Below are 21,135 nucleotides of genomic sequence, written 5' to 3' on the forward strand. Positions count from 1 at the left end.
CTGCCAGGTTCCTCTGTCCATGGGACTTCCCAGGCAAGAATACTGGAGTGGGTTGCCATTTTCTTCTCCAGGGGATCTTCCTGACCCAAGGATTGAACCTGTGCCACTGAGTCACCTGGGAAGCACCAGATGTGCTGTACTTGCATGCAAGACCTTAAAAACCCCTGACATTGGCTGCTTCTGGGCAAATTTATTACATTGTATACCCATTCACAGCATTTGAATCTGCTGTGTTTTCCAATGTGTTCAATTTTAAAAGCCTACCCTCCCCAAACACATACACAGCTCTTGATCATTTATTATATACTAGAAGCTTCCTAGGGAGGTGTTATGGACAGAACTGCTTCTTGGAGTAGTTGACACTGCTACTGTCATTGCTACGTCCATTATAGTGGATGACAAGGCTTCCATCCTTCAGGAGCTTCTGGATAACTACAACCATGCAGCTCTTAGAAGAAACAAAGATGTTAACCTTTCGACTTTTTTGTAGACATGACACCAAAAGCTACAGCAACAACCACAAATCAGACTACATCAAAATGAAAAGCTTCTGTGTTTCAAAAGACACCATGAAGTGCAAACACAACATATTCAGAATGGGTGATAAAATTTACAAACCATATATTTTATCAGGGACATGTATCTAGTGTGTGTAAAGAACTCTGGCAGTGATAAAGATACATAACCCAATTTAAAAATGGGCAAAGGATCTGAGCAAACATTTCTCCAAAGAAGATCTCTAAGTGGCCAATATGCACGTGAAAAGATGCTAAGCATCATCAGCCATCAGGGAAATGCAAATCAAAACCACAATGAGATACCAGCTCAGGCCCTCTAGGATGGCTGTCATCAAAGGCGGGTATTACAATAAATGTTAATGAGCATGTGAACCAATTAGAACTCTCATATATTGTCAAGTGGTGCTGCCACTCTGGAAAACATGTTGGCTCCTCAAAAGACTAAATGTACTTACCATATGACCCAGTATGGTCACACCAGTTCAACTGCTGGGCATATATCCAAAAAGACACTGTCTCCGCAAAAACTTGTACACACAAGTTTCAACCTCATAAAACAGCCAATAACGCAAACAACTCAAATAACTGTCAACTGATGAATGTATAAATAAAATGTGGTATTTCCACACAATGGAAGCTTTGTCAGCAACAAAAGGAATGAAGCACTGATATAAGCGATGGGCCTGAACCTTGAGAACATGAGGTTGAGTGACAGAAGCCAGTCACCAAGATCACAAGGTGCATGGTTCCATTGATGGAAATGTCCAGAGCAGGCAAGTCTAGAGACAGAAAGTAGGTGAGCAGGTGCCTGAGTGCTGGGGACATGAAGTGGGGACCAAGGGTGCTGTGTGTTAGGAGCAGACCAAGAGTGCTAACAGGTACAGGCTTTCTTTTGGGCTGATGCCTCCTAAAATCAATTGTGGGGATGGATGACAATTTTGTCAATATACTATTAATAAAAATCATTGCATTGTACACTTTAAACAAATGATTTACATGGTATACAAATTGCATGTTGATAAACCTGCTATTTAAAAAAACAGCTAGCCCAGGACAAATAAATGTGGATATTGGTATGTACAGTTAAAAAGGTGCATTAAAATTCCACTCTTAAATAAGCCTAGAAACACTGAAATGTTTCTTACACAGTAAGTATTCATTTCTTGTCAGCTCCTATCTAAATCCATCATTTTTACAGCAATCAATACAAATCAAAGAATTTCTGAAACAATTCTACCTTTTATTCAAATAGAATCACATTTGAAAATAAAGGTTCCATCGTTTAAAAACCTCTGACCTGAATTTTGGACTAGGACCAACGAGCTGGACAGTTTGTGCCAGCGGCCGTTGTAATACTCCTGCATCAGGACCAGATGAAGAGAAGGGACACAAACTATCTGTTTTCACTTTCTGTACACATGAAATTTGATCAAATAATGTGTCTTTTACAAAGCAATCCTGTAAATGAAAGATCCTGGATTTTAAAAGGTGGTGAGTTTGAGAGCTGCTTTACAACCCCACCCCAGTCATGATACTGAATATTCTCACTTTTAAATCATAAAATGAAGCTCAGCTCCAGCCTCATCCTGTGTTGCAATCACCTGACGAACCCCAGCCCCTCCTTGTCCATCTCATCCTGCAGGTAGAAACCCCACCTCTGAAAGCATCACCTTTTCCTTAGAAGGCTATCCAGTGATCAGACTTCAGTCACAGAATCCTTTGACTAAGCCCATCCTTATATAAAGAAAACCAGTTCTCTGTATGTCACTTAAAGACACCCGTGCCTCCCCAAGGCTTTTTAAATCAGGGTATATGAGTGAGGTCAGGGCAGAGACCTTAGTAACGTGCCTGGGACTGAGGCCCATTGGGTATCCACCCTGGACTTGCCATCCAGTCTGCTCCCCACCACTCAGTCCCCACCTCCCCTCCAGGGGGACAGTCCACACACTGCTCTCCACACGTGGCTCCAGCCCGCCCTCTGTCGTGCTGTCACGCACATCACTTCCCTTCCTTGGAGACACTGCCCCCCTTTCATCCCCATTAATCCCTCCCTTGTTCACATCTTACTTCTCTCGAGACCCAGCGGAAAAGGTCAACTCTCCACCGAGCTGTTTCTAAGGCCCCCTTGCCTTCAGCAAGTCTTGTGAAGTCAGGGACATGGTAGAGCCAGGGTGGCCCGCTCTCACCGTGGCACTGACAGCAGAAACAGAGGACCCGCGGCTTCCCCCAAGGAATCTGAGATCTGTCTGGGTATGGCCTGAAAGGTCTTATGAAGTCGCAGTAACCACTTATTAAAAATATTTATCTGTTCCTAAGTTAAATAAACAATTTTAATGCAAACACTCAATAGGGCATCTTCCCCATTGCTCCTAAGATCTCATCTCTCTCTGCTGCCGTGGGCATGGGAGGCTTCACTCCGTTCTGTCTTCTCTGGATCATGACAGAGTTCTGCAAGTATGTAGAAATGAGAAGAAACCAGAATCAGTTACATACAAAACGCCAATCAACTGCCAGTAATCGGCTATTGCGTCTTCCAAAACGAAACATAAAAGGGCAGGTTAAAAAAGAAACAGAAAATAAATTCTGGGACTCTAGATGATGCTTTGAGATTATTATCCATTAAACAGAAGTGATTATTCCCTTCATGGTGGTGGTAGTTTAGTTGCCAAGTCCTGTCCGACTGCTTTGCGACCCCATGAACTGTATCCCTCCAGGCTCCTCTGTCCATGGGATTTCCTAGGCAAGAATACTGGAGTGGGTTGCCATTTCCTTCTCCAGGGGATGTTCCTGACCCAGCGATAAAACCCCCATGTCCTGCATTGGAGGTAGGTTCTCTATCACTGTGCCTCCAGGGAAGTCCCATTATTCCCACAGGAATATGTCACCTGTTACTAGGATGGGGATACAGTGTTGAACTACCAGCCCAGGAGCACAGCCCACCAAGAGCTCAGGAACAACTGCCCAAAGGAGCCAACAGGTGACAACAGGTGAGTGAGCAGAGGGAAAGGAAGCCATTGGAGCCAGTGCTCAAAGAAGCAGAAATTACAATGCATATGAGAAAATGGGGACCATGGGCGGCGGTGGGGGAGGAGGCAGAAAAAGAAGCCAGATACACGTGGTGACAGGGTAAGCCTGCCGTTCCATCCACCTCTAGAAAACTAACATGATGGCAAGATACTGATCCATGTAGGACGACCCACCTCAGTTGGAGCTGCATCCTCACACGTAGGAGGGGGTGAGGCAGCCAACGAGAGTGCCCGAGGGTCCTGAGGGCACGCGGGGGATGTGGTCAGAAAGGTGGGCTTCCCACAGCCATCACTAAGGAAGGATGGTGGCTTCTGCCAAACCTCAGGATTCAGACTCATGCATAACAGATGAGTTCTGACAGAGGTGAGCGAGCCAAGCTTACCCAGAACTTCCGGCAGTTCTTATACTTCAAGAAGTGAGAGGAACACATCTCCTTGTCATAGTTGTTTTCGGCCATGCATCTGGTAGACGCATCTGATTCCTTAAATATGTAAGACAGGCAACATTTAGGAGGCAGAGTGGCATCTAAAAAACAGATACACACACTTCTGAAGCTGTGTCCCCCTGAGCAGATAACTGGAGATAGTTTCAAAACAGAATTAGCTTTCCAACTATCCCAGCATCCGTTATTCTCAAGGCCAACACCTTCCTCTTCACAGTTGGGGTCAGTTTTCTCTGCATCTGATTCACAGGAATTTGAGTCAAAGCACTGAATGAGATCAGTCAGTAACCGTTTATCGAGGAGGCTGAGGCAAGGTTCAACTTCGATGTGCTCATTCACGGCTGCAGGGAGCTTTCTGCGGGTCCCCGGGTTAGGGCTCAGCACTTTCATTCCCAGGGGCCTGAGTTTAATCCCTGGTTGGGGAACTAAGGCTGCACAGCGGGGCCAAAAGAAAAAAAAAATTCACTGCTGCACAGCAGAAGCCAAACCCCATCTCCTGACTCAGAGGGCAGGAGGCTCTCCACTCCTCCAAGTTCTCACCCAGACTTGAACGTTTGATGTTAAGGTGGTTTCGAGACCCTAAGTAAATAGCTAATGACTGGTCTACAACAAGGTAAATTAAAGTAACGACATTCATCTCAACGTATGTTTGGCTATCATTCACTCCATTATGCAAGTAAATACACTATTATGCCAGTAATTTTAATAGGTATCAATATCACTTCAAAACTGACGTGAGCCACACAGGGCTACAAGTTCAAAGGAGGGTAGCTGCCATTTGGGAATCAAAGTTTAGCTGTCTGAACTGGAAGTAGATTGGATAACAAACTTCAAAGTGAAAGGCATGATTCTGAGAGGTCATCTAAAGGAAAATTTTAAATTAAGGGCAAGTAGTTTGCTTCACAGATCTGAGAAACATGGTTTATCTAAAGCAACTTAGGAAAACTGCTGAAAACAGATTTCAAGTAGAACAAAGCCAATACTCCACGCCAAATATTTAACAAATGTGTATATTTGGAAAATGCATGTGAATCGGAAAATACAATTTTCATAGCACCAGTCCGATGGCTGCCTTATTCAAGGATGACAATGCCACAAGTTAAGAACTGCTAATTGTACCAAATAAATGCCAATAAAAGCTTACTGTAACAACAAAACATTTTGTTTACATGATATCCTTGTGAAAACCTTCAGGCTTTAAATACTCTAACTCAGTCATCAGCCCTTCACTCTCAGCGAGGTGGTTTCAGGGACATGATGAAATCATTGCTGTCAAAACATAAATTTCAGCAACCATTTAAAAATACCTACTTTCCAACTTTGCATGTTTGGACTCAAGAATTTCCTCAGTGTTGTACATGCTTATCTAGTGTTAAGAGTGACAACTAAAAGCTTGTATGTTCTACAAATTAGGGGAACTTAAAAGAGATGAGTCTTTGTCAGGTAAATGATGAATATCTAAATATGCTCTTGTGAAATAAGGATACGCAGGCCATGAATGTTTCTTGTACAAGAATAACTTTATTCAAGAATTGCAAAAAACCGATGCCCACAAAATCAGAAGACACTTATTTTTCCAACTTAACACCTGTGACAATTCAAAGCCAACCAGCTTACCGACAAGCAAGGGTTTATGTCAGGATCCCTCAGCTTCCGTGTCATCATGGGCATCCTAAGTGTCTTCTCCCTGCAGGCAGAGGTTGGGAAGGGTAACACAGTGGATGACACACAAGTCAGTTAAGCCTCATCAACTCCCCAAGTACAGTACCGGAAAAGTTAACTCTGGCACGAAGATTTCCTAGTGAGGAACTCACGCACTCTCTGTATTTTCAGAATGAAGACTTGGATGTGATTCTCCTCTACACTGACTCATGCCTCAGCACAAAGGCCTTGTTTAAACTGTTTAAGTGCATCTACTGAAATCTGACTACAGTGTTCAGAGAGAAAGATAGCTCCACTAAAATTCAGTTTTAGTTTACTCCTATTTCTAAAGGTCGCTCAGTGGTAAAGAATCCGCCGGCCAATGCAGGAGACAAGAGTTCTATCCCTGGGTTGGAAAGATCTCCTGAAGGTGGTAATGACAACCCACTCCAGTATTCTTGCCTGGAGAATTCCATGGACGGAGGAGCCTGGTGGGCTACAGTCTATGAGGTTGCAGAGTCAGACTGACTTTCAGTGACTAAAAGCCAACAGTATCTATAGACTAAGCAATTAAATGTATTAACAAAATAAAAATACAGCATGCACTCTAATGATTACTTCCTTATTATACACTGATTAGCACACAAAATATGGGTGGAATAATTTAGTAAAACCCAACTTCAGCAAAACTGTCAACTGCTACTGCTGCTACTGCTAAGTCACCTCAGTCGTGTCTGACTCTGTGCGACCCCATAGATGGCAGCCCACCAGGCTCCCCTGTCCCTGGGATTCTCCCGGCAAGAACACTGGAGTGGGTTGCCATTTCCTTCTCCAGTGCACGAAAGTGAAAAGTGAAAGTGAAGTCGCTCAGTCGTGTCCAACTCTTAGTGACCCCATGGACTGCAGCCTACCAGGCTCCTCCATCCATGGGATTTTCCAGGCAAGAGTACTGGAGTGGGGTGCCATTGCCTTCTCAAGTACCTGAATGTCTCCTCTATGGCCTGTCCTGTGTTGGCCAATATACCAAAAAAAAAAAAAAAACACCACCCAAGTTATTAGTCAGTGGACATTTTGAAAAGTTAAAAAAAAAAGAAATCTGCAACTTAACTTCCCAAAGGCATCTTCTATTTAACTGACGCTTCCAGGGATAAAGGAAGTGAGGGAACACCACTGCCGCCCATTCATCTTCTGGCTAAAGCCCTATAGGCATACAGCTCAAGCCTTTATCAATTAAAGATGATCACAGTTCTCTAGGATCCAATTAGGGATTCCAGGTCAAATCATATACTCTTATAACAAGTACCTCTATATCCCAGGACAACTGCCTCTCTAATGAATCTAACTGAAATTGGTATGCCTGTTATCTTCAAAGACACATCATAGAAAGGAACTAGAAGAATTTTTTTAAAAAACTCAACTACTTGTTAATTAAACGCAATTCTTTATTTCAACATATTGGCATATTATCAATGAGCCACCCACAAATATTTTTAAATGCTCTGCGCTAACTTTATGGAATTTACTCCTGAATTTCGCTCTAGCTTAACTGTCTTTTACCTAAAGATCAAAGAAGAAGGCAGCAAATAATGTAGGATGACCTAACCAAAACACCAATGAATAAAAAACTGCATCAGTATAACTAGACAGAGCTCTGAACTTTTGTACAAAATGGTTTCTACCTTCCTTCCCCAAGATGGGACCATCAAAAAATATGAGCCATGTTAAAAGAAATAAAGTACGCTCAGGAAAAACAATCTAACCTCCATAAACTCCTGAAAAGTGGAGGTATTCTAGGATCATGAGTCAACTAGTTCCCTTTCTCTTTTACAAGAAATATCAGGATGTCCAAGCTAAAGAAGGGTGGAAAAAAGTCTAACCATTCCGGGTCCTTTCAGTAAGCAATCCTTCTATTTTATGATCTTCATTGACCAATACATGAGTACACCTAGCTAACAGAAACCTCTTGGCAGAAAGAAAATTCAAGATGCTGTTCAACTGTACCTAGAAGCTTCTTCCTCTCCTGAACACAATTCCTTTGCAGGCTTGACTTCTTCCTAAGACAGGTAAGGGCACAAAATGAACTCACGGCTTTCTTGTCTACATGTGTCCCATGCTCTGAGCACAGACCTCTGCTCCGTTGTTCACACTCTTTGGATGTAATCTCAACAACGATCGGACGCAGACTGAACTCAGGTCGCTCCCCTTCCGTGAAAGTGTTCTACTTTTTATCACCATCGTCGGTTAGAAATTCTTTAAAAACCACACCTAGGTAGCATCACATATACCGAATCAGGTTTGCTGTAGGAGTTTATTCATCGTTCCTTTCCTTTCCCTTCCGGGTTCTAAATAGCAGTCAATCTAAGTTTGGATTTCCGACTGTCACCTGCTCTGCACAAATCCACATGTAATGACTGGAAATGAAGAGGAAATGTCAGTTTACAGTGAGGAGCGGGGCTGAAAGCGGGTGTTCCGCTAGGGAGGCCTTATCTACTTACTCTCTGAACGTAACAAATAAACGTGCCTAAGCTCTGTCCGCAGAGGACAGAAAGAAACCAACGATTTGAGGGAGGTCCCTCAAAAAAGCACAGCACGTTTGAGGAAGAACTCTCAACTCTTTTTGCAAAGGGCAAACTGCTTTAACAAGTATTTCTTGACTTTTCATCCAGTGTTTCCACGTCCCCACTCGGAGCAGCTCTGCAAGGGAAGGGAACGCTGCTGACCCGTCCAAGGCCCCCCGCCACCACCACCGCCCCGAGGCTGTCCGAGCCCAGACAGGGCTGCGGGCCTCCCCACCGCAGGAGCAGCCGTCGGGAACCCGCAACGCGTCCGGCGAGGCATTTGAGCCTCCAACGTACGTCTGGGAGCAGGCTGCGGATCAGGAAGTCGGGGTGGCCCTGCGGAGGGGGCGGGGAAGGTGTGAGGAGACCCCGGAGCGAGGCGAGCCCCAAGCCCGCGGCCTCCCGACAGCTGCCCGTCCAAACGCGTGAGCGGTGGGCGCAGGTGAACACACCTTGCTCTCACTTTCGACGGCACCCAGGAAGGCAGGGGGCGAGGAAAACGCAGGAAACTGGGGGCGCGGGGCGGTTACGCTTCAAAAGCTGGGAAGGAAGTGTGAAGGAAGGGCTGGGGGTGCCCGGGAAGGGGGCACCTCCCTCGCCCCCGGCCCGAGAAGACTCCCGTTGCCACGAGAAAGCGCAACGGCAAGAGGCCCGCGCCCAGGCGAGGCCTGGTGGAGGCGGCTTCACGCCGGAGACGCGACTGCGGATCTCGCGGCGGCCCGGGCGCGCCAGTCTCTTCCCGCAGCCCTGCAGCCGCCGCGGAGGGAAAGGCGGGCGGGGGGGAGCGGGGGGTGGGGCGGGGAAACCACTCACCTCGGGCGGCCGCTCCGCCAGCGCCCAGGCCGTCTCCAGCTCCAAACACGTCAATGGCTCACGCAGCTGGGCCTTAAGTAGCGCGCATCCCAACGTGCTGCCCCCGCTCCTCGGCGGCCGCCGACCCAATCAGCGTGCCCCGCCGCCTGACTGACAGCCGAGCGGGGCCCGGCGCGGCGGGGGCGGGCGGGCCTCGCCCCGCCCCCTGTCTGCGGGAGGAGGGCCGAGGCGGGAGGAGTAGGCGGGGCGGCACTCGCGATCCCGCCTCCGCCCCCGCCCCGCCGCGCCCCCGGCGCCGACGCCCGCCTCTTAACACTTCGGCTTGACGGGCGGCTCGACAGGCCAATCGGAGGGCGCGGCTGCGGCGGCGGTGGCACCCAGTGGCCGGCCCCGGGGCGGAGCGCGCGGGGAAGGGCGAGGGGGGGCGGGCGCAGCGGCGGGCGGGGGCAGGGGGCGGGCCGGCGGGAGGCGGGGGCGGCGGCCGAGCGGGTCGGGGGAGGCGGCGGTGGGCGCGACGTCGGCGGCGGCGGCGGCGGCGGCGGCGGCAGCTGCAAGTTGGGCTGCAGGGGCAGCGCATACACTACAATGGCTGCTGGAAAGAGGCGTAAGGAAACAATTTCCAGGCCCGCCGCGTCCAGCCCGAAATATGAGAAAAAAATTATTAGAAATTCCGCGGGCGGTGTAAAGGCGGCGGACGGGCCGGAGGGAGGATGTTAAAGCCCCGCGGTGAGTTCTCCCGGGGTCCGGGGCGGCGGAGAGGCGTTTAGCGGGAGAAATATCAGGGTTATTTAAATTATGGGACTCGCTGAGGGGGCAGAGGAGCCGCGGCGGCGAAAGGAGGAGGAAAAAGTTTGTGCTGCTCTCAGCCCCTGCTCAGGACCCCAGAGAGAAAAATAATAATAAAAAATAAAATAAAAATAATCGGGCGGGGGTGCGGGGACTCCCGAAGTCGCTTCTGACAGGGCAGGGGGCGATGCGGCTGGAGACCCGAAGGTGAGGTCGGTGGGAAAAAAAAAAACCCCTTTATTCAGGGTCTGGAAAGTTTGAAAAGTTTTCCTCCTCCTCCGCCTCCTCTCTGGTGCTGCGAATATTGTGACAGCGGCAGCGGCAGCAGCGAGAGCGGAAGACATTAGAGACCCGAAAAATAAGGGAAAAATTAATATAAATTCGGTTTTGAGAGTAAACTCTCCGCATTTTCTACCAAAACATCCCGGGGGAAGGTGGGTCCCCAAAGGGCCTGGCGGAAACCCGCAGTCGGCAATATTTGGGGGGCACTTGGAGTGACTTGGGGGGAACTTTGCCCCTTTTTTCAAAAGAGGTTTTTCTTTTTTGGAGAAATGCATTTGTTTTCGCCCTTTCCTCAGGTGGGCGAGTCGGGGTCGGGGTGCGGGGTCTGCGAGGAGGTGTGAGCCCCGGGTGTGTGGCTGCGGGGGGGGAGGGGGGTGCTAAATGAAAGCAGGAGATCTGCACAGACCAGGGACAGCTTGTTGTCAGTATCATAAACAACCAAAATGGAGGGAGAACTCAGGCATATAACCAAATAAAAATTTTTTAAAAATCGCAAAAAAATCCCAAAAAATCCGGGATGCTCCCCCTTTTCTCGCTCAAGGTAAAAGGATGAACCGCCTTTCCCCTGAAGTCCATTTTGACTTTGCAGGGACCAAGGAGTTAATATTTATTTATTTTTTCAAAACTTTCGAAGGGCAAAAGCCTTTTATAACTCAACCGACAATGAGAAAACGTGAAAATCCGATGCTCGAGAAGGAGGGGGAGGGGGGGGAGGTGGTAGTGCAGAAACTGCTAAACTTATTGGTAATGTGGGCTGATCTGACATAAGATAAACACTATATTTGCTATTTTATAACTCTGTTTTAATGATCGTTGCGGGGTTTTTTTTTCTCCCCCCCGGTGGAAAAAAAAAAAAAGTGATGCCATTTTCTTAATAGAGTTAATATGTGTGATTGGAAGAATAAACCCTTTCGGCTTTGAATTGCATTTTCGTCGCATTTATGCTTCAGGTTTTGTTGGTGGCTCCCTCCTTTCTTTAAACTAGGCTCTACAGAGGAGGGGTAGAGAGGTGGTGGTGCACACAGAGGCTGGTGTGCAAGACTGGAGCACCTTTTGGGGTGGGGTGGGGAGTTACTGAGCTGCTCGCCTCCTGACACGTTTGCTTCACCTGCTCATCCTCAGGAAAGAATGTCCAGCCGAGGTTTTCTGGTTTTATGTATAGAAAAGGATGGTGCCTCTTGCATCACAGTGAAGTTAATGGGAAAGTGCTGCTGATGTTGGTTTCCACGTGGGATGTGGGACAGAGCAGGGCATTTTAAAGGGACAGCTTCTCTTTTCTTATGATTTTTCATCACCTACACAGAAGCCCTGAGTGAGGACCAGCAGCAGAGGTGCTGGGAGGGTGTGGTGATGGAAGAGCCTCCTCTTTCCATGACTCAAATGCACCCACCTTTAGCAGTGATGGAGGGAAAGGAGGGCTAAAGCAGGCTCAACAGAAGATGGATATTGTGTAGATCAGTTTGTTTCCAAGCTGTTCTTTTGTGTAACAAGCCCTCCCAGGAACTTTGCATGTTACATTGCTGTGCTCTGGAAGCTGATTTTGGAAGGAATTGTGGAAAAATGGAAATAGTTTAAGGTGTGTGGTGTAATGGTATAGCATTATTGAACAGTTATGAATTCTGTGCAGTGAGATCAAAGAGCTGTGTATGCCCATAATATGATTTTACAGCCATTTTGTAAAAGCTGTAAAATACCTAATATTCAATTTGGCTTAAGGTACACTGAGGACTTCTGGTTGAAAACTACAGACAGAGTGGTGGAGATTCTTTTACTCTGTAAGCAGTAGGCATTTCTTTAAGGGAAAAAAAAAGCACATACACCAACACCATGGAAAAGTTTACACATACCCATTTTAAAGCCCCATCCTATACATGTGCAGTAACTCTGTGCCTCTGAAATGAAAAGGTTTTAAAGTCCTGTGATCTACCAGTTGACATCTTTTAAGTTGAATTTATTTGTGTTATTTAACAGGAAATGTTTACTGATCATAAACTACTATTGACTCTGATGGCTTAGATTTTCACAGTATTTTCAAAATTGAAAATATGTAAGTTGTGTGCTGTACTCTATTGGACATTAAGGTTCACCTTGAATAGAATTTACTTGTGTTCTGTTTTCCACGGGTATATGAAGTTTCTGGAATAGATGCCTATTTTCCTTTGTTTTTGTGATTTATAGAAATGGATTAAAGTAAGGACTGGATTTTTAGGCTTCTTATACAGAATATTTTTTCTGGCCATACTGTACAAACAAATTATTATTTTGAAGTCTGGTGTATGTTAACCTGTGTTCACATCTGAACTCTTACCTGCACCTTTCTGTAAATACCTCCATAGTAGCAGTTACATCCCTATAGTGTGGTTTCTGATTTTGGAAGCAATTGCAGCTTTCTAAGAACTCATTAAAAAAATTAATCCCATGAACCACTGTTAAATCAAAATTGATTGGAAAGTGATTAAAGTGTCAGTGGAGAAGGGAAACTACCCCTCCCCCAAATAATCTTTGCAGAAGTTTCATGATGCCATTAATACTTATAAAACCTTTGAAATTTATCTTACATGTTCATTGTAGTTTGGCTGGAGACAGTTACATTGACTGTAAGTAGTCAAATTCAGTATGGATTTAAAATAAGTGAGACTTTTAGATCTTGAATAGTTGCCACTTTGACAAACCAGTTACTAATATCAATAAATTCAGTTTCTATAAATGTGAAGGAAAAGTATTTCTTCCAGTTACATGAGACCATGGAGTTATTCAGTTTGCTTGGACACTTCACATTATGATTAGTTTATTGTCATACTAAATAAAAGTGCTGGTATTGTGATTTTTTTTTTTTTCTATATCACAAAAGGTGGTATGAAACCTTCTTCATGTTTGGGTTTTACACACCTGGCTACTTGTCTGAATCAGAAAATGCACTCAAAGCACACATATATAAAACCTGTAATTCCTTGGAGAGTCTCATTTAGCTGGGACATAGTATAATTACTCATTTGAATTGATTGTACTGAGCTTTTGTAATACCTAAGAAATACTACTGTTGAACATCCTTTTTCTGAAGCTACTATTAAATTGTACCAATTAACAGAAATAAGTTAAGGCTGTTGTATACTCATAATCTTTATTTCAGGTAGAATTAGAGAAGCCTCATAGATGGAGATGCTTATTTGAAATTTATATGCCTAATTTTGCTATTGGACATTCTATAAGGAATTTAGCTGCTATGGAAGATGATTTATAAATATGGGCTAATTCTGATAAAATTCAACATCTGCATATTTATTAAAATCTAAATATTTTAATAAACAGACATTTTATAGCTAAATAAATTAGTGAATATGTTTTTATCAGTGTATTTTCGAAGTTGTAAGGGTACTCTTGGTGTTTTAAAATCATACAAAGGTGTTCTTTTTTTTCCTTTGTTTTTAACATAATCCTGGTTGTCACTATATACATTTTGGTTTGGTATTCTGGAAATTTTCCTTTCTAAGGATTAAATTGTTATTTGCTGAATGAAATATAATGCTGCTATCTTTGAGATTTGAAAAGCTTGAGAACTAAAACATGTATCTATAGCTGTCTTTGAAGTTTTGTTTTGATAATCATTTGCCCCTTGAGCTGTGTAATCAAAATATTGGTTCCTTCCAGGAATGTTTTAATGTTTTTTATTTAGAATCTTGTTCTTTGGAAAATTAATATGTCTGAAAAGTTACCTGTGACACACACATATATACACACAGACACACACCCAAGAAAAAGTTTTACTGAGTAACTTTACTTACACAATCGGGAATACTTGTTCTTTTTGATGTGTTTCCAAATGTATAGGAAATAAATAAAAATTTTCCTCTTTATGTTGATAACATCTTAGATTCTTTAGTTAAGTTATTTGAGTAAGGGAAGAGTTTAAGAAGAAGGCAAGAACAACTGAATGTGTTCAACAAATCCAGGATAGTGAATATGTTCAAGGTAAAAAGGCTAAAAATTGTCCCTTGAGGCATTTTTTAAATGTTTCAAGAACCTGATAAACACCTTATCTGAAACATCAAATACTTGGAAAATATATCAGACACTGCAGAGGAGCAAAAATGGACCCTTAATTTCTTTAATTGTAACAGGAATTAATGTAGGCATCATCTTTAACCAATTAGTAAGTGTTTAGGTAACCTTGGAAAAGTATTTACAAATAAGTTAAATGTGAGGGCAGGGTGCAGTGAATTGATGAACTGAAAGTTAACTATGATTTTAGAATTCATGCAGGGGAATTCTTTCCCATTTTACAATAAGACCACTTTGGAGGTAACTAATTTTTACCTTTGTGTGTATTTCAGTACCTAATTTTGTCTTTTTTTGAAAAAGCCTGAACCTGACATCTGCTGTGTTACTACATTTCTTTTATAACAAGGCAACTTTTATATCTCATTAGCAAATTTAATTTGAGAAATTAAATGCAAAATTTTACATCATAACATTTTCTGAAAGTACTGATGTGTAGTTATTAACATTTGAAGTTGTGAGAAATATACATGTATGAAAGCCTAGTAGACATTATTGCAGGGGCATAATTTGATTTTTAGTTTTAAATCGCTTGGTCTAGTGCCCAGTAGTTTACATTCTACCCTGGGTGTCCACCTGTCTCTGCCTCCTCCCTCCAGGGTAGTATTGACAAGGATGTGGTGATGAGGAACTACCAAGGGTGCTTTGGTATTTTTGCTTTCTGATTTTGTGTATGCACTGACTGCTGTGTGTTATTCAAGTGTTAAGGTTTTCTTTTTTTTTTTCTTAATGCTTATCAGAGAACAAAATCCCAATTTTAGAAAAGAATATCTCATTTTTAAAAAGTGAAGTAGTGTGATACTGCATTAAAATTGTTAGTATTTAAAAGTCCCTGGATGTCTTGTAAACAGAGTTATTGCAGGGACATGGCATTAAAACTAACCACAGTGTGTGGGGGGAATTTGAGATGGCAACACAAGAAATGGGTATGCCTATGTAGAATGAATGAATTTAGGCAGTTGTATCCTAGGTTAATAGGAGGAGCAATTTGCTTGAAGTGTTTCCCTGTGTTTTTTTAAAGTGAAGACTTTTTCCTAATCTAAATACATAGAAAACCTAGAAATATGAATGTGTTAGAAAGCAAAAATGTTGTTTTTGATGTTTTTTTTTTTTCTTAAAAAAAATTGTAAGGAAAAGTGTATTATAAGAACCTAAGTGTGGACTAAAATGTCCAAAGTTAATGGGGAAAGAACTAGGTACATGAGAATATCAGATTTAATCATGGTAAATTTAAAATTTGACTTCTGTGAATAAAGAATAGCTAACTATAAAGCAAATAATAGTAAATTTACTCCCCCAAAATGAGAGTGATAACTGGGGGAATCTGTAAGAGAGTATTTTTAATACAAATTGCTGGTTTATGGTAACCTTTTAAAAATAGATTCCTCCTCAATTTTTCCTCTGTATCTTTAGAGTTGTAGTAACCTAAATTAAACTCTAAGAATAATGTGTAGCGGTTATTTGGAATACTTTATTTTTAAATAAGGAAAAATGATTTTTTGTTATTTTTTTAAAAGAGTAAAGATTATTTCAAATGTGTACCTAAGTGAAGTGTTCTGAAAAATCTTAGAAACTGTTGAAAATTATTTTCTTAATTCTTTATCAGAAACTTTAAAACTTCCCATTAAGTTAATGAAATAAATTTTAAAACCTTAGTCTGAGAACAGTGTACTTTGTGGACTTTTGTTTAGGGCAGTTTAAGTCATTTCTTCCAGACTCAGTAACATTTTAAAAGCTTTTCACAAGGTAAAGATAAGAACACTCACAAACTTTTTGATTTCTGAAGTGTTTTTAGGGGTTGGCTGACAGTTACAGAAATTTTCTTCCCCATTTATTAATTAGCAGTTGATTTTCTGAAGGAGAATCTAGACCTATTACAGTATTGTGTTCGAGGGTGGAATTTTCTTTTAATATTAGAGAATATTTTGAGGGTAAAGGAGGCATCTTTTCTTCAAGAGTCTCAGCAGACTGTGGTTATCTGCCATGGCAGAGCCTTGAGCCCTACCTTTTTTTGAGAGTCAGAGACTCATTTTAGGCTTTCAGATAGTAAATATTTGAATTATTGTCTCAAACCAATGTTGGAATTGCACATTGTTTATTGATTATTTATGATATCCTATCTTTTAGTTTCTGAATATGAAAATGTTGATAGTCAGATGAAATGCTACAACTACAAGGCTGCCAACCTATTTTTTTGAAAAATTTTATCTTTTAAATCAATAGTTTGACATTAGAGCCTTGAGTTTTGAGATACATTTGTGGAGATTGTTCAACTAGAAGTCAGAGAATGAGGAATTTAGTCCCTTTGACTAATAGAATTAGAAAAATGTTCTAATCAATTTTTTTCCGCTTGAAGATATTTTAGTAAAAAGTTGACTGAATTGTTCTTAATCAGAAGAATTTTAAGAAATTGAGCCTGAAAGCTTGAGGTAGTTCAAATGTGCAGGTTCAAAATAGCTCCAGTTGAATTTTAGATTCAGTAGCTTTTCTCAATAACTTTTTATTTCCTTGTATTGCCTTAATGCTGGAATTACATAGAGCCCGCATCACTTTTCATCATATTCTAAAACAGTTACACTAATAGGTTTTATTTTTATTAACTTTAGACAATGAAATGAAAATACTATTTTATATAAGGGTACATTACCTTTTTAAAACTATTTTGTGCATTTCCTAAATTTAATTTCTCTAACTGTTCCATTCCAAGGAAGAGAAACTATCTCCTTTACTTTAAAACTAAATTTGCTCTAAATTTGCAATTTATGGGAGAGTTGTCACTTTATATGTTTCGATAAGATCTATTATAACCTTAAACGTAAATGTTAATATGATTACCATATCTGATTATAAACCATATCTCAAACATGAATTTGCTCCCCTTCTTCTAAAATTGTTTTCTGAATAAAACTGAGAAAATATTTTTCATGTGTTTTTCTCATTTGTTATTGTCTGAAGTAATTTAATTGGGTAAGTTTTCAATTTCAATTATATTCCTCTTCTAATATTAATAGAATTTTACCTAAAATTACTATTCAGATATACAGTGTCTCAGCAGTAAAATAGAACTAGATATATAATAAAATAGTTAATTATACTATGAATGGTGGAAGCAGTCCTAGTAGTTCTTATTTGGAATAGTTTAAAATGGCTCAAACAAACTGCCCATGAGTATAAGGCATACCTCTAACAGCAGTTAGTGATATTTTATAGTTTTCTTTTTGTGCTTCATAAAGTTTGAGCATTCTCAGAACTACTGTCATGCAATAAATAACTGATTTAACTATGCCCCGTGTAAAGTACACATATCAGGTTTAGCTTTTAATATAAGTTGCTTTAGCTTTCTTATAAGAAAACTGAGTAAGACAGATGTCCCTTAGTTATAATTTGGTGGACATCACATCTTAAAAGGTATTATGGGTAAAACATATTATCATAATCACTTACCCAAATCAAAATGAAAGTAAACTATCCAGTAATTGTTTTAATTAGACATAGAATGATGGTTTTAAATATTTAGCTAGATAACTTGATGTACTGCTGAAATATAGGGAATTTTAATTGAAAGTTATTATTGTACCTGAATCTGTTTTTGTATGCCTCAGAAGTTTGTAAACAGAAGTGAACACATGTAAAAGTCTGGTAGTTTACAGATGTTCCTAAACATCTATCCTTTGACAGTTAATGAAAATGTATTTTTTAAATATATGGGCAAAATTATTTCAATAATTATAACATTCAATTATTATACTTATTTTTCAAAGAAAAGTGGAGATGAATGGTTTAGTGTTGCTTATATCTCTATCAGTTGCATATTCATTGCATTTGAAATTTTAATCAATAAAGCATTTGATATTTTAGGGATATTTTAGGCTTTTTTATTTTTTTTTCAGTAGTATAACAATGTTTTCCTTAAAACCCTTTCTTTTTGGACATTATAATCTATTTAAGATAGTTACTTCAAAACTTTAACTACTTTTATTTAATTAGAGAATTTCTGTTCCCTAGATCATGTTATTCTTAAAAGAAGTTCCTATCTTGAAACACTCTTTAATCATAGCTAAGGTTATCTTTTTAAATATATGCTAGAAGCTTTTCTTCTTTCTGGAGTTAGGCATTTATCACTATGAACTTACCTCTCAGAACTGCTTTTGCTGCATCCCATCAATTTTGGTATGTTCCATTTTCATTTTCATTTATCTCAAAGGTTTTTGTTTTTTAATTTCTCTTTTGATATCTTCTTTGACCCTTTGGTTGTTGAGTAGCATTTTGTTTTATCTCCACATATTTAGAAATTTTCTGGTTTTCTTCATGTAATTGTCCTCTTAGTTTCATACCATTGTGGTTCAGAAAAGATATTTGATGTGATTTCGGTTCTCTTAAATTTATTGGCACTTGTTTTGTGACCTAACATATAGTCTGTCTTGGAAAAATGCTTCATGTGCACTTGAGAAGAATGTGTATTCTGTTGCTTTTGGATAGAATGTTCTGCAAATATGCATTAAGTCTACCAGATCTAACATGTCATTTAAGGCTGATATTTCCTTATTTTCTTTCTGGATGATCTAACCATTGGTGTAAGTTGGGTTTTAAAGTTCTGTTCTATTATTGTATTGCTGTCTATTTCTCTCTATGTTTGCTTTATATACTTAGGTGCTCCTATGTTGGGTACATGAATATTCACAGATGTTATATCTTCTTGTTCAAATAAACAACCTAACTTTCAGAGATATTTTAGGAACTAGAAAAAGAGCTCAAGGAACTAGAAAAAGAAAGGACGGAAACATGAAAGATTAGAGAAAAAATGAAATAGAGACTAAAAAGATAATAGAAAAAATCAATGAAGCTAAGAGCTGGTTCTTTGAAAAGGTAAATAAATTGACAACCTTTAGCTAGACTCATCCCTCCAAAAAAGAGGACTAAAATAAAATAAGAAATGGAAGCAAGTAAATTATCATATGTGAAACGCATCGCCAGTCCAGGTTCAATGCATGATGCAGGGTGCTTGGGGCTGGTGCACCGGGATGACCCAGAGGGATGGGATGGGGAGGGAGGTGGAAGGGGGGGTTCTGGAAGGGGAAAACATGTACACCCATGGTGGATTCATGTCAATGTATGGCAAAACAAATACAATATTGTAAAATTAAAAAATAGAAAATAAACGAATTTAATTAAAATAATAATAATGAAAAAAAGAGAGAGATAGTACAACTAATAGCACAAAAATACAAAGCATCCTGAGACTGCTATGAGCAGCTATACACCAACAAATTGGACAACCTAAAAATGGACGGATTTCTAGAAACATAACAACCTACCAAGACCGAATCATGACAAAAGAGAACATCAGAACAAATGAGTTACTGTTAAGGAGATTGAATCAGCAATTAAAACTTCCCAACAATCAGAGGTCTGGGATCAACCAGATGCCTTCACTGGTGAATGCTACCAAACATTAAAGAAGACTAACAGGCATGCCTCATCTTGTTGTGCTCTATAGGTATTGTGTTTCTCACAAATTAAAGGTTTGTGACAATCCTGAATCAAGCAAGTCTGTTTTTGCCATTTTTTCCAACAGCTTGTATTCACTTCTGTGTCACATTTTGGTAGTTCTCACAATATTTCAAACTTTTTCATCATTACTATATTTGTTACGGTGATCTGTCATCAATGATCTTTGATGTTACTATTGCAAAAAAAATGACAACTCATTGAAGGTGTAGATAATGATTAGTATTGTTTAGCAATAAAGTATTTTTTAATTGAATTGTTTTTTAAGACATTCTGTTGCACACTTAATAGACTACAGGATAGTGTGAACATAAATTTTATATGTACTGGGAAAAAAAATCATGTGACTTGCTTTTTGCAATATTTGCTATATTGCAGTGGTCTGGAACCAATCCTGCAATATCTTTGAGGTATGCTTGCAATTTCAATCCTTCTCAAACTCTTCCAAAAAACAGAAGAGGAGGGAACTCTTCCAAACCTATTTTACAAGGCCAGCATTACCCTGATACCAAAACCAGACAGAATGCCGCAAGTAAAGAACCTCATAGACCAGTATCTTTGATGAATGGGCTTCCCAGGTGGCTCAGTAAAGAATCCACCTGCCACTGTGGGAGACTCGGGAGACATGTGTTTGATCCCTGGGTTGGGAAGATCCCCTGGAGTAGGAAACAGCAACCCACTCCAGTATTCTGTCCTGGAAAATTCCATGGACAGAGGAGCCTGGTGGGCTACAGTCCATGGGGTCACAAAAGAGTCAGACACAGCTGAGCAACTGAATAAGCAGGCATGCATCTTTGATGAACATAGATGCAAAAATGCTCAAAAAAGCATTAGCCAACCAAATTCAATAATACGTTAAAAGGACCGTACACCATGATTAAATGGTATTTATTCCAGGGATGCAAGGATGGTTCAACATCCACAAATCAGTGTGATATGTCACATTAACAGATTGAAGGATTAAAATTATATGATCATTTCAATAGGTATAGAATAGGCATTTAACAAAATTTAATATTTATTTATGATAAAAAAAAAAAACTTTCAACAAATCAAGTATAGAGGGAATGTACCTGAACATAGTTATGACCGTATATGGGAAGCTCAGAGCTAACATCATACTCAGTGGTGAGAACCTTTTCTCACTCAAAGGTGAAAACCTTTTCCTTGATGATCAGGAGGAAAAGACGGATACCTACTTTGACCACTTTTATTCAACACAGTATTGGAAGTCCTGGCCAGCCCAGTTAGGCAAGAAAAAGAAATAGAAGGCATCCAAATGGGAAAGGAGGAAATAAAATTGTCACTATTTGCAGATGGCATGATACTTTATATAGAAAACCCTAAAGACTCTCCCCTGACCAAAAAATAAAAAAACTGTTAGAACTAGTAAATGAATTCAGTAAAGTTGCAAGATATAAAATCCGTATAAAAAAAAATCTATATGTTGCATTTCTATATGTTAATAATGAACTATCCAAAAGAGAAATTAAGAAAACCATCC

General features: G+C 40.6%; 2 protein-coding genes across 15 annotated transcripts in view; one reads left to right on the forward strand and one right to left on the reverse strand.

Annotated features, from left to right (window-relative positions):
- Nucleotides 1-1,737: 1,737 nt before the first annotated feature.
- CHCHD7 (coiled-coil-helix-coiled-coil-helix domain containing 7) lies at nt 1,738-9,051 on the reverse strand. Of its 12 annotated transcripts, none has more exons than XM_081505100.1 (9): nt 9,000-9,051; nt 8,639-8,726; nt 8,484-8,522; nt 8,124-8,322; nt 7,756-7,893; nt 7,630-7,682; nt 5,605-5,674; nt 3,928-4,026; nt 1,738-2,966 (listed from the first exon to the last, which is right to left on the reverse strand). In XM_081505100.1, the coding sequence occupies exons 5-9, from the start codon at nt 7,861-7,863 to the stop codon at nt 2,862-2,864; spliced, it is 435 nt and encodes a 144-aa protein (XP_081361226.1). In that variant the 5' UTR covers nt 7,864-7,893; nt 8,124-8,322; nt 8,484-8,522; nt 8,639-8,726; nt 9,000-9,051; the 3' UTR covers nt 1,738-2,861. The 12 variants fall into 12 exon arrangements, with proteins under 12 accessions (XP_081361226.1, XP_081361223.1, XP_081361229.1 ...); XM_081505097.1 differs by having other exon boundaries at nt 7,756-8,039; XM_081505103.1 differs by lacking the exon at nt 8,124-8,322.
- A 386-nt stretch (nt 9,052-9,437) lies between these two features.
- Nucleotides 9,438-21,135, forward strand: part of PLAG1 (PLAG1 zinc finger) — a 43,542-nt gene continuing 31,844 nt past the window's right edge. The window contains exon 1 of one of the 3 annotated variants that reach the window (XM_081504957.1): nt 9,438-9,725. The gene's annotated coding sequence lies outside the window, so the exon portion shown is untranslated. The remainder of the gene's footprint in view (nt 9,726-21,135) is intronic. The other 2 variants (XM_081504960.1, XM_081504958.1) reach the window with 2 other exon arrangements.

Source organism: Giraffa tippelskirchi, chromosome 6, assembly GCF_054371585.1.
Source record: "Giraffa tippelskirchi isolate mGirTip1 chromosome 6, T2T-mGirTip1v1.2.pri, whole genome shotgun sequence".
In the NCBI taxonomy this organism is placed as follows: domain Eukaryota; kingdom Metazoa; phylum Chordata; class Mammalia; order Artiodactyla; family Giraffidae; genus Giraffa; species Giraffa tippelskirchi.